We start from the raw sequence: 12,833 nt of genomic DNA on the forward strand, positions 1-12,833 counted from the left end.
ACTGATATGTCTGCCAGACATGCAGAGATGCGATTCGCCACCTGGTTATCAGAAGGGGGAAAGGAGAAGATTAATTGTGCGTCGTCTGCGTAACAATGATAGGAGAGACCATGTGAGGATATGACAGAGCCAAGTGACTTGGTGTATAGAGAGAATAGGAGAGGGCCTAGAACTGAGCCCTGGGGGACACCAGTGGTGAGAGCACGTGGTGCGGAGACAGATTCTCGCCACGCCACCTGGTAGGATCGACCTGTGAGGTAGGACACAATTCAAGAGTGAGCCGCGCCGGAGATGCCCAACTCGGAGAGGGTGGAGAGGAGGATCTAATGGTTCACAGTATCAAAGGCAGCAGATAGGTCTAGAAGGATGAGAGCAGAGGAGAGAGAGTTAGCTTTAGCAGTGCGGAGAGCCTCCGTGACACAGAGAAGAGCAGTCTCAGTTGAATGACCAGTCTTGAAACCTGACTGGTTTGGATCAAGAAGGTCATTCTGAGAGAGATAGCAAGAGAGTTGGCTAAAGACAGCACGCTCAAGAGTTTTGGAGAGAAAAGAAAGAAGGGATACTGGTCTGTAGTTGTTGACATTGGAGGGATCGAGTGTAGGTTTTTTGAGATGGGGTTCAACTCTCGCTCTCTTGAAGACGGAAGGGACGTAGCCAGTGGTCAAGGAAGAGTTGATGAGCGAGGTGAGGTAAGGGAGAAGGTCTCCGGAAATGGTCTGGAGAAGAGAGGAGAGGATAGGTCAAGCGGGCAGGTTGTTGGGCGGCCGGCCGTCACAAGTCGCAAGATTTCATCTGGAGAGAGAGGGGAGAAAGAAGTCAAAGCATAGGGTAGGGCAGTATGAGCGGGACCAGTGGTGTCATTTGACTTAATAAATGAGGATCGGATGTCGTCAACCTTCTTTTCAAAATGGTTGACGAAGTCATCCACAGAGAGGGAGGAGGGAGGGGGAGGAGGAGGAGGATTCAGCAGGGAGGAGAAGGTGGCAAAGAGCTTCCTAGGGTTAGAGGCAGAGGCTTGAAATTTAGAGTGGTAGAAAGTGGCTTTAGCAGCAGAAACAGAGAAAGAAAATGTAGAGAGGAGGGAGTGAAAAGATGCCAGGTCTGCAGGGAGTCTAGTTTGCCTCCAATTGCTCGGCTGCCCGGAGCCCTGTTCTGTGAGCTCGCAATGAGTCGTCAAGCCACGGAGCAGGAGTGGAGGACCGAGCCGGCCGGGAGGATAGGGGACATAGAGAGTCAAAAGATGCAGAAAGGGAGGAGAGGAGGGTTGAGGAGATTGGAGGGACAAGGTTTGAGCAGAGGGAAGTGATGATAGGATGGAAGAGGAGAGAGTAGCGGGAGAGAGAGAGCGAAGGTCGCGACGGCACATTACCATCTGAGTATATTACATTTACATTTTACATTTTAGTAATTTAGCAGACGCTCTTATCCAGAACGACTTATAGTTAGTGAGTGCATATATATATATATATATATATATATATATATTTTTTTTTCATACTGGCCAAGCAAGGCACAAAGGGGACATAGAGAATCGTTAAACGGACAGAAAACAAGGCAAGAAAAGAATGAAGGTTGAGTAGGGGCAGAGTGAGTAGTGTTGGAGGAGAGCGAGAGAGAAAAGGATACAAAGTAGTGGTCGGAGACTTGGAGGGGAGTTGCAGTGAGATTAGTAGAAGAACAGCATCTAGTAAAGATGAGGTCAAGCGTATTGCCTGCCTTGTGAGTAGGGGGAGACGGTGAGAGGGTGAGGTCAAAAGAGGAGAGGAGTGGAAAGAAGGAGGCAGAGAGAAATGAGTCAAAGGTAGACGTAGGGAGGTTAAAGTCACACAGAACTGTGAGGGGTGAGCCATCCTCAGGAAAGGAACTTATCAAGGTGTCAAGCTCATTGATGAACTCTCCAAGGGAACCTGGAGGGCGATACATGATAAGGATGTTAAGCTTGAATGGGCTAGTGACTGTGACAGCATGGAATTCAAATGAGGAGATAGACAGATGGGTCAAGGGAGAAAGAGAGAATGTCCACTTGGGAGAGATGAGGATTCCTGTGCCACCGCCCCGCTGACCAGATGCTCTCGGGGTATGCGAGAACACATGGTCAGACGAGGAGAGAGCAGTAGGAGTAGCAGTGTTTTCTGTGGTAATCCATGTTTCCGTCAGCGCCAAGAAGTCGAGGGACTGGAGGGTAGCATAGGCTGAGATGAACTCTGCCTTGTTGGCCGCAGAACGGCAGTTCCAGAGGCTGCCGGAGACCTGGAACTCCACGTGGGTCGTGCGCGCAGGTTAGAGTGGCAGCAGCCACGCGGTGTGAGGCGTTTGTATGGCCTGTGCAGAGAGGAGAGAACCTTTTAACCCTCCCGTTGTCCTAGGGTCAAAATGACCCGCCACTGTGTTGAACCAACTTAATTTTTTTATTTTATTTTTTGGATCATTTGTGAGAAGGAGGCAGTGAGACTTTAAAGAAAGTATCACTGCCTCCTTCTCACAAATGATCCAAAAAATATAAAAATTAAATAAAGTTGGTTCAACACAGTGGCAGGTCATTTTGACCCTAAGACAACGGGAGGGTTAATGAGGGAAATAAGTATTTGACCCCCTCTCAATCAGAAAGATTTCTGGCTCTCAGGTGTCTTTTATACAGGTAACGAGCTGAGATTAGGAGCACACTCTTAAAGGGAGTGCTCCTAATCTCAGTTTGTTACCTGTATTAAAGACACCTGTCCACAGAAGCAATCAATCAATCAGATTCCAAACTCCGACCATGGCCAAGACCAAAGAGCTCTCCAAGGATGTCAGCGACAAGATTGTAGACCTACACAAGGCTGGAATGGGCTACAAGACCTCGGCCTGGGGCTCCATGCAAGATCTCACCTCGTGGAGTTACAATGATCATGAGAACGGTGAGGAATCAGCCCAGAACTACACGGGAGGATCTTGTCAATAATCTCAAGGCAGCTGGGACCATAGTCACCAAGAAAACAATTGGTAACACACTACGCCGTGAAGGACTGAAATCCTGCAGCGCCCGCAAGGTCCCCCTGCTCAAGAAAGCACATATACAGGTCCGTCTGAAGTTTACCAATGAACATCTGAATGATTCAGAGGAGAACTGGGTGAAAGTGTTGTGGTCAGATGAGACCAAAATCGAGCTCTTTGGCATCAACTCAACTCGCCGTGTTTGGAGGAGGAGGAATGCTGCCTATGACCCCAAGAACACCATCCCCACCGTTAAACATGGAGGTGGAAACATTATGCTTTGGGGGTGTTATTCTGCTAAGGGGACAGGACAACTTCACTGAATCAAAGTGACGATGGACGGGGCCATGTACCGTCAAATCTTGGGTGAGAACCTCCTTCCCTCAGCCAGGGCATTGAAAATGGGTCGTGGATGGGTATTCCAGCATGACAATGACCCAAAACACACGGCCAAGGCAACAAAGGAGTGGCTCAAGAAGAAGCACATTAAGGTCCTGGAGTAGCCAGTCTCCAGACCTTAATCCCATAGAAAATCTGTGGAGGGAGCTGAAGGTTCGAGTTTCCAAACGTCAGCCTCGAAGCCTTAATGACTTGGATAAGATCTGCAAAGAGGAGTGGGACAAAATCCCTCCTGAGATGTCTGCAAAGCTGGTGGCCAACTACAAGAAACGTCTGACCTCTGTGATTGCCAACAAGGATTTTGCCACAAAGTACTAAGTCATGTTTTGCAGAGGGGTCAAATACTTATTTCCCTCATTAAAATGCAAATCAATTTCTAACATTTTTGACATGCGTTTTTCTGGATTTTTGTTGTTGTTATTCTGTCTCTCACTGTTCAAATAAACCTACCATTAAAATTATAGACTGATCATGTCTTTGTCAGTGGGCAAACTGACAAAATCAGCAGGGGATGAAATACTTTTTTCCCTCACTGTATTAGAGAGAGACACACACACTACTCCGGCTGTATGAAATTGTATTCCCATTCTGTCCTCTGCTGCTCTGCTGCTCTCTCCCTGGGGGGCCTGATGAAAAAGAATGGAATTGAGAGGAGTAGAGGCGAGCGTTAGCTGCAGGAGACCAGGGGATAATGGGAAACGAATGCTCCTCTCCTCCAGCCTGCCTGCAGACCCCGGCACTGCTCTCTCCAACATAATCCTGTTATCCTGAACACAAGGAGAACTTTGGGTCAATATGCCTCCACTCCCCTCTGTCCATGAGCCAGAACCCACACTCTAATTTAACAGCCCAAATGTACTGCTGCTACCACATCGATAATGGTATATAGATGATAGATATCATCTGAAGTGTGGTTCGATGCAGTCTTTCTTGTGGTTGGATTCCTATGTTATATAATATGACAGTAGTTTGTAAAATGGCTGCCTGTCTGGTGTGTTACAGTACAGTAGCAGGCTGTGTACATGGCTGGCTGCTCCTTCCCAGACTCCTTATCAGGCGTACTCAGCATGTTATCCTCTCGTCAGGCATGTCCACATTAACCCAGCACAAATTGTCGCTGTGTTCATTCAGTCAGTGGCAGTGCATTGGGGTAGTTGGAAATAGTTATCCTAATCTGGAGAGGTTTGATTTGATTGGGAATAAGTGAAAAGCCTTTATATACCCATAGAAAGGATTCTCTCTTTGTAGTATAGTGTCTTTCCTGCCTGTTTTGCACCTGTCAATGTAATCCAGTGAAGCATGCTTGTCATACATGCCTGTGATGGAGTTCTGCATGTGTAAGCATCTCACAGGCAATCCTTCAATGCCTTTAAACAGGAAGATAAAGTATGTCCGTGTATGATCAGGGGAGTGTATACTGTATATCCTGTCTCTGGGTAGATATCAATAGGATCTGAATAAGGATCTGTATATTACATGACTTCTGGAGAAATGACTAACCTTACTGCACCTCTTCATTTGTAAAAGCTGCTAAGTAGGCTGCTGATAATTTGATCAGAGCGGCAGCATTATGTTATTTAGATCTTAATGACTAAACATCCATGCAGTGCCTTTTAGCAGAAAAACCCCACCAACACAGATTATTATTTTCTGTTTATGTCTCAGCTAATTTTCAGCGATGGAATTGCCCTCAGCAGTAGACTTCTTCACAGAGAAAATAATAATAGTTTTTACTGTGCCGGAAACATAAATATATTTTAATGCTGAGAAAAGGTTGAATAATTGATGAGGAGCCTCCACTAAGGCTCTCTGCTTTTCTCACAGGGGTCATGAAAACAATATGGGTCCTAGATCTCTTATGAGGAGAAATGACAGAATAAGCGTTGTTGCAGTGGGGGTTTGGATGTCACTATGACATACAGATCCAATTCACCACAGGAGGCCTCAGACAACGGCGATGACTTCAGCTCCTGCTGCCTCAGTCCCCAACCCCTCTCTCCCTCCCTCCCCTATATTCCCTTCTCCCTCCCTTAATTCAAGCAGAAAAAGATCTCTACACACCAGAAATGTTTTAATATCTTGCCTCAGTCCCAAGGACGTTTACAGCTTGCAACTCTCTAACATGTAGTGTGTATGCTAGCCATACTGTGGAGCATAATGTCTCCCTCAACTTAACCCTTACGTCTACGTTTACAACATGTTTATCACGTTGTAGCATAAGTATATAAAAGCAATAAAAGCGTTGAATGAAATGTATTTGCATTTCATAGTATATACAGTAAGTTTGGATACCTGAGGTTGCTACTAATGTGCATCCCTTGCCAAAATATTGCCTTGCAGAATAGATACATACATGCATAGCTAAACATTCAGGGTTGAAGGGCGTGGTGGTTTATCCAGTCGATCAGATGCTTTAGAGACAGCTGGGGGTGGGATGAGGGGGAAGGGGGGATGTGTGCAACACCAATTTGTATGTTTTCGCCTGCTGATTCAGCAGCCCCAGGTCCCTCTCGCAATTATAGACGATATACATTGGGCTGTGCTGAAATGGCCTAGGTGAAGATCTGGCCCATCTGTAAAGTTACATGCTTCATAAATGCCAGTGCTTCTCTCTGTTACTCTTAACATCACTGCCATGAATTTCCATCCTGATAGAGTGGGGTCTCGGATAGGGGAAGAGGTGGAGAGAGAGGGGGGGGGTCGGGGGTTGTGGTCGCTGGGGATGTGATGAAGTAAGCTGGAGAGAGAGAGAGAGCAAGAGGGAGAGAGAGGAGGGTGGGCTATCAGCTCTGACAACGTGAAGGATGAGCCATAGATCTGAATATCACAGGAAAGTCATTCATTTGTATCAGCCCTCCAGTTAAAATCCACTTGGAGGAGTTTTTGTCATTACATCATCATATTGATAGCAATAGCAATAAAACAAGATCTTGGAATTTTTGTAGCACACCAAAAGAAAACGTTTTTGTTTATTGCTAACATTTTTCTTCCCCAAACACAATGTCCGATAAGCACCGTCTTCAATGTAAATAAGTATCAACCCTCCTTCTCTCTCTGTGTGCTTCTGCAGGCCAACGATGCCTCAGGCAACACCTGGAACTGGCTCTACTTCATCCCCCTCATCATCATCGGATCCTTCTTCATGCTCAACCTGGTCCTGGGAGTCCTGTCTGGGTAAGAGTCAACATCACACATGTCCATGACCCAATGACACTATTTCTGTCTGTGGGAAAGGTGTTGTTAACAGCCCACTATTATGAAACACACAGTACAGCGCTCTTTACAAGTCATTTCACTTTCCTGCTGGCTCTGTTTAATTTAAAGCTTCTGTCTGACTACATCGGTGTTGCGTTAGCCTAACTGTGTTTATATTTTCAATTTTTTCTCTATTTTGAAGTTCTACTTACATATGCTTTTCCACCAAGTGTTTGCCTTGTGAGTGACCTGATCTGACCTGGACTGTTTTCACACAGACAGTACAGTACAGAACAGGACAGAGCTCATTAGTGCTAAGCTGTATTAGACTCCCTCATTAAGAGTCACTACACAGCATAGTAAAGCAGGTCAAAGCTGGAAGTAGAATGCCTGTAGTCCTGAATAGACAGGATCAGAAGTGTTGTCTGAATGTAGCACCCTGTTGAAATTACTATCAAGGGAAATGAGGCAAGGCTTTTTATTGTTTACAACATTTACTGTCCTTACACTACAGTACAGTAGATATCCCATATGTATCCCTATACCATTCATGTCGAGTGAATCCTGCCATCGAGTATAATGCCAATGCTGTGGAATTTGGAATGTAGATGTTTTTTTCCTGTTAATTGTTTTGAAGCCACGGGGCATGTTGACACACACACACACACACACACACACACACACACACACAGTGGCAGAGCTTAATGGAAGGCCTGTGCTGTACTAGGCTGTGCTCTAGCTGCTATCGGGACATGAATTTATTACTTCTCGGAAAGCAAATCTAATTCTCACTTGCTGTTCCACCAAATGGCTTCAGCTGTCTCTGTGCTATCGATGTGGCATTATGCTCTTCTTACAGTCTGTCTTTTATTTCAACCTTCTGTTTTCTCTCAGATCTTATTTTCTCGTCCTTCTACATTTTGCCTTCATTGTTGTAGTGTGGGGGGGGTTATGTAGAAAACCTCACCCATATAGAATTACAGACAGTCAGGATGACTGTTGTTTTTAGGTGAAGCAGTTCATTTGTATGAAACATCCTGGTTCTCAGTTGCTCTAGTGTCTCTGCCCTTGATGATAAGTTAATCATTCTCCTCTCGTCTGGAAGTGTGAAATCCATTCATTTAGCCACACTTTTATGCTCAAGGTGACACCCCCTCAAAGACATTTCACTTAGGAGAGTATTTGCATAATGCATAATCCTAACAAGTTGCATTGAGCTCCTTAATGTCATGAGAGACTGCTTCATTCTGTGACAGTTAATTGCGTATCCTTATGATGGCCACAGAAATTATAAATGATACACATATTTGAGAAATTACAAGCTGCAAAGTCTATGATTGTGGTTGTTGTTGTTGTGTCTGTTACCACCTGTTTTGGTCAAAGTATCCATCGTCTGCTTTGAGTACCTTGTACTGTATCGCTCTTTATCTGTTCTCTATGTGTTCCTTTATCCCCTTCAAACAGCTCAAAGCATTTTCTAGTCTCCTGTTATCCCTGGCCCAACCCTGGCCATGCTCTGGGCCTGCTCTGCTCTCTCTAGTCTCGCTAGACCCTGGGAGAATCTTAATTGCATACTCCTCGCGTCCCTCCCCACCTTCTCCTCCAATGGGTTTTAAGAAGATGGCGAGGAGAGAGGACGCAAGGAGTATGCAATTGAGATTCTCCCCCTGTCAGCTGTGTTTACTGTGGTCAGGAGGATGAAAGGTCCTGATACACTGTGACGGGGCTGTGTCACATTCTAAAGGGCACTGCCTGTCCTGGAGGGGGCCAGGGCTGCAGGCTGCAGCCACCCATAGGGTTTAGAGGCCACCGCTCCAGGGGCAGCGGTCAGAGGCAGCATGCGGGGGCAGCATGGCTCATATTTTATCCTATCACCACTCCTAATGTCCCCCGCCCTCCTGCCCTTCATCCTACCCTCCACCCCCCCAGATCACCCCATCAGGTCACTCTGTGAGGGCTTTCAGTAGGCTAACGGAAGTGCCACAGACAGCCCAGCTTGAGGCACCACCCTGCCCTTTGATCTCTCCCTCTTCTCTCTCTCTCTCTCCCTTCCTTTTTTTCTCCTCCCTTCTTTCCTTTGTGTGGAGTAGAAGGTCAGTTCTTTCAGATCCTTCCCAGCATGGTCATATATATCTGTCAGTCAGTCAGTCAGTCAGGTGGAGGCCCATGCTGTGTCCTGTAGGTTCACCACTACTATCTGTACAGTAAATGAATAGACACATACTGTACCACTCAGTCTCAACCTTGACTTCTGACTCATGTTTAGGTCTTGTTGCTTATATTGTGTGGCATGTGTAGGCTACAGCGTTCACATTTTAATGGCTCAATTGAACATTTTCAAGCATAGTACCCCAGCTCTGAGCTGTGTGTGTGTCAGGGTTTCCGTTAGCCGGTAATAGCCGGATTTTGGCCTATAAAAAAATTGAAAAGCCGATAAATAAAATTGGCACCAGAAGAAAAAATGATAATGATAATACTTTTTTAGCCTATTCATTGATGGAAATACCAGCCGATGTAAACACATTTGACTGGTCATGCTTATCGGTCTATAGGGTAATTTGCATTATTTTGTGGAATTAAATTGGTGCGTGTGTACAGTATATTCGTTATGTATCTTATCACACACGTACAGCATACATATACAGAGCCTTTGAGCGGAAAATCTGTCAGACAGCGCAAGAGCTGCTGCTACAGCATCTCAAACAGAAAATGCATAGGCAAAGGAAGGCAGGCTTCATCAGTGCATCACACACCACTTTGCAATGAGCTGGAGGCAGTATGCATTTTGAAAAAATACATGTATACTTCAAGTGGAACTGACAGCATTTTAGCGACATGAAATCTTATTAAAATCTGTTCATATACACCCCCAGGAAGAATATGACACTTTAAAAAAAACATCTGACAAGCGAGCACTTATATATGGCCATTTTCATGTTTTCATAAATTCTTAGAATGTTTGGGAATTATGTATACTAAGTCATTTGTGAAAATTCTATAGCAATATAGAATGGGAAAGCGGCCGTGCGTTTGGACAATTAATAGACACAGCAGTAAATAAAACCTAATAAAGACATCTGTCTCGTCCAGGACCAGAGTCTATGCAGACCGGTGCACCATAGCCAATCAGAGCTACAGTAGGCCTTTATGCAAATAAGCCATTTGCACACAGGCCTGCCATCATTCACTTTGAACTGGACTGTGTTTACAGGCAGTTGCAACAATGCAACTTTAGATCATTGGAACACATTCGCTAAAAGTCACAAAATACACCTGAATGGATTTCTGCAAATATGTCAATACCACTTTGGAGTCCTCTTACATTTGGGAAATGTACAGTCCTATTGATAAAATCTATACCTTAGTTATGCACATCCACAACAAAAAGATCAACAACTAATGTTAGCCAGAGAAAGATGAGCTAACATCTAACGAAGGAACATTAGATACACATCAGCTAGTTGGGGGAATTGTAGCCTACTTGTCTGTTTGCAGCTTGCCCGCCAACAATGCATGCTTGTCCCAACCAAGCACCCAAAGCTAACTGGCTAAAGTTGGCTAGATTGCTCTTGGGAGGTTTTCCACCCCCCGGCAGCCGCAGGTCTGCTAGTCTCTTGATTAAACTCCCCTGCAGGGTGGCTGAAGGAGTAGACATCAAAGGGATCAGTGGGTTGTGGAAGATGGGCTCCTCCCACACCCACGGCCCAGGCGCCACACCCCTCTCTCATGTGGGCCTCAGCAGCTGCCAGGACCTCAGTACAGAGACCCCTGCTGTGTTGAATCTCTCTGGCCGCATGAGAAAAAGCTGCCGATCCAGCCCCAAACCACCAGCCCTCTTCAACAGAGCACATGCTGGATCCCTTCAGCCCACCTACGTACGGTACAGTAGCCTCTGCGCCGCTTTGAGACGGAATGCTGCCACCATGCGCTCCAGGTCCACCAGGCCTTGTCCCCCCTCCTGGACAGGCAGGTACAGCACCGCCGCCCTCAGCCAGTGATGCCCCTACCAGGAAAAATCCATTACCTTGCCCTGCAGACCACCGGGGGGGGGTTGAGAACAGCCAATTTATGCCATAGGGAGGATGCCGCCAAGTTGTTGATGATCAGCACCCTCCCTCTATATGACACTTGGGAGAGGAGCCACTTCCACTTCGTCAGCCTCGACACCACCGCTTGTGACACTCCTTCCCAGTTCTTCCTAACCCACCCTTCTGAGCCCAGATACACCCCAAGCATCTTGAGCCCCTCACAGCCCCACTGCAACCACCCTGGAAGCTGCATAGGTGCCCTGTCCTTCCATACCCTACATAAGAGCCTCACTCTTGCCCCAGTTTACCTTAGCCGAAGAGCCCCCTTGTACACCCTCAAACTATTCTCCAGGGCCCGTAGGTCCTGCTTATCCCTAACCAACACTGAGATGTCATCAGCGTATGCTTACACTGCTATGCCTGTCCCTAACCCTATGCCTGGTTCACACACTCCCTGTAGCCTCCTGCGTAGCATAACCAGAAAGGGCTCAATAACAAGAGTTTTATTTGGATTTCATGTATTGGACATACACAAAATAGTCCAAATTGGTGAAGTGAAATGAAAAAAATAACTTGTTTCAAAAAATGCTAAAAAATAAATAACGGAAAAGTAGTGCGTGCATATGTATTCACCTCCTTTGCTATGAAGCCCCTAAATAAGATCTGGTGCAACCAATTACCTTCAGAAGTCAAATAATTAGTTAAATAAAGTCCACATGTGTGCAATCAAAGTGTCACATGATCTGTCACATGATCTCAGTATATATACACCTGTTCTGAAAGGCCCCAGAGTCTGCAACACCACTAAGCAAGGGGCACCACCAAGCAAGCGGCACCATGAAGACCAAGGAGCTCTCCAAACAGGTCAGGGACAAAGTTGTGGAGAAGTACAGATCAGGGTTGGGTTATAAAAAAATATCAGAAACTTTGACCATCCCAGAGCACCATTAAATCCATTATTAAAAAAATGGAAAGAATATGGCACCACAACAAACCTGCCAAGAGAGGGCCGCCCACCAAAACTCACGGACCAGGCAAGGAGGGCATTAAACAGAGAAAAATCAAAGAGACCAAAGATAACACTGAAGGAGCTGCAAAGCTCCGCAGCGGAGATTGGAGTATCTGTCCATAGGACCACTTTAAGCCATACACTCCACAGAGCTGGGCTATATGGAAGAGTGGCCAGAAAAAAGCCATTGCTTAAAGAAAAAAATAAGCAAACACGTTTGGTGTTCGCCAAAAGGCATGTGGGAGACTCCACAAACATATGGAAGAAGGTACTCTGGTCAGATGAGACTAAAATTCAGCTTTTTGGACATCAAGGAAAACGCTATGTCTGTCACAATCCCAACACCTCTCATCACCCCGAGAACACCATCCCCACAGTGAAGCATGGTGGTGGCAGCATCATGCTGTTGGAATGTTTTCCATCGGCAGGGACTGGGAAACTGGTCAGAATTGAAGGAATGATGGATGGCGCCAAATACAGGGAAATTCTTGAGGGAAACCTGTTTCAGTCTTCCAGAGATTTGAGACTGGGACGGAGGTTCACCTTCCAGCAGGACAATGACCCTAAGCATACTGCTAAAGCAACACTCAAGTGGTTCAAGGGGAAACATTTAAATGTCTTGGAATGGCCTAGTCAAAGCCCAGACCTCAATCCAATTGAGAATCTGTGGTATGACTTAAAGATTGGTATACACCAGCGGAACCGATCCAACTTGAAGGAGCTGGAGCAGTTTTGCCTTGAGGAATGGGCAAATATCCCAGTTGCTAGATATGCCAAGCTTATAGAGACATACCCCAAGAGACTTGCAGCTGTAATTCCTGCAAAAGGTGGCTCAACAAAGTATTGACTTTGGGGGGGTGAATAGCTACAGTGGGGAAAAAAAGTATTTAGTCAGCCACCAATTGTGCAAGTTCTCCCACTTAAAAAGATGAGAGAGGCCTGTAATTTTCATCATAGGTACACGTCAACTATGACAGACAAATTGAGATTTTTTTCTCTCCAGAAAATCACATTGTAGGATTTTTAATGAATTTATTTGCAAATTATGGTGGAAAATAAGTATTTGGTCACCTACAAACAAGCCAGATTTCTGGCTCTCACAGACCTGTAACTTCTTATTTAAGAGGCTCCTCTGTCCTCCACTCGTTACCTGTATTAATGGCACCTGTTTGAACTTGTTATCAGAATAAAAGACACCTGTCCACAACCTCAAACAGTCACACTCCAAA

General features: G+C 45.7%; 1 protein-coding gene across 1 annotated transcript in view; it reads left to right on the forward strand.

Moving 5' to 3' along the window:
• LOC121550210 (voltage-dependent N-type calcium channel subunit alpha-1B) overlaps positions 1-12,833 on the forward strand; it is a 137,388-nt gene that overhangs the window by 49,314 nt on the left and 75,241 nt on the right. Inside the window, exon 7 of the mRNA XM_041862359.2 lies at positions 6,443-6,546. Within this exon, the coding sequence (XP_041718293.2) occupies positions 6,443-6,546 (104 nt within the window). The remainder of the gene's footprint in view (positions 1-6,442; positions 6,547-12,833) is intronic.

This window comes from Coregonus clupeaformis, chromosome 18 (genome assembly GCF_020615455.1).
Source record: "Coregonus clupeaformis isolate EN_2021a chromosome 18, ASM2061545v1, whole genome shotgun sequence".
Lineage (NCBI taxonomy): Eukaryota > Metazoa > Chordata > Actinopteri > Salmoniformes > Salmonidae > Coregonus > Coregonus clupeaformis.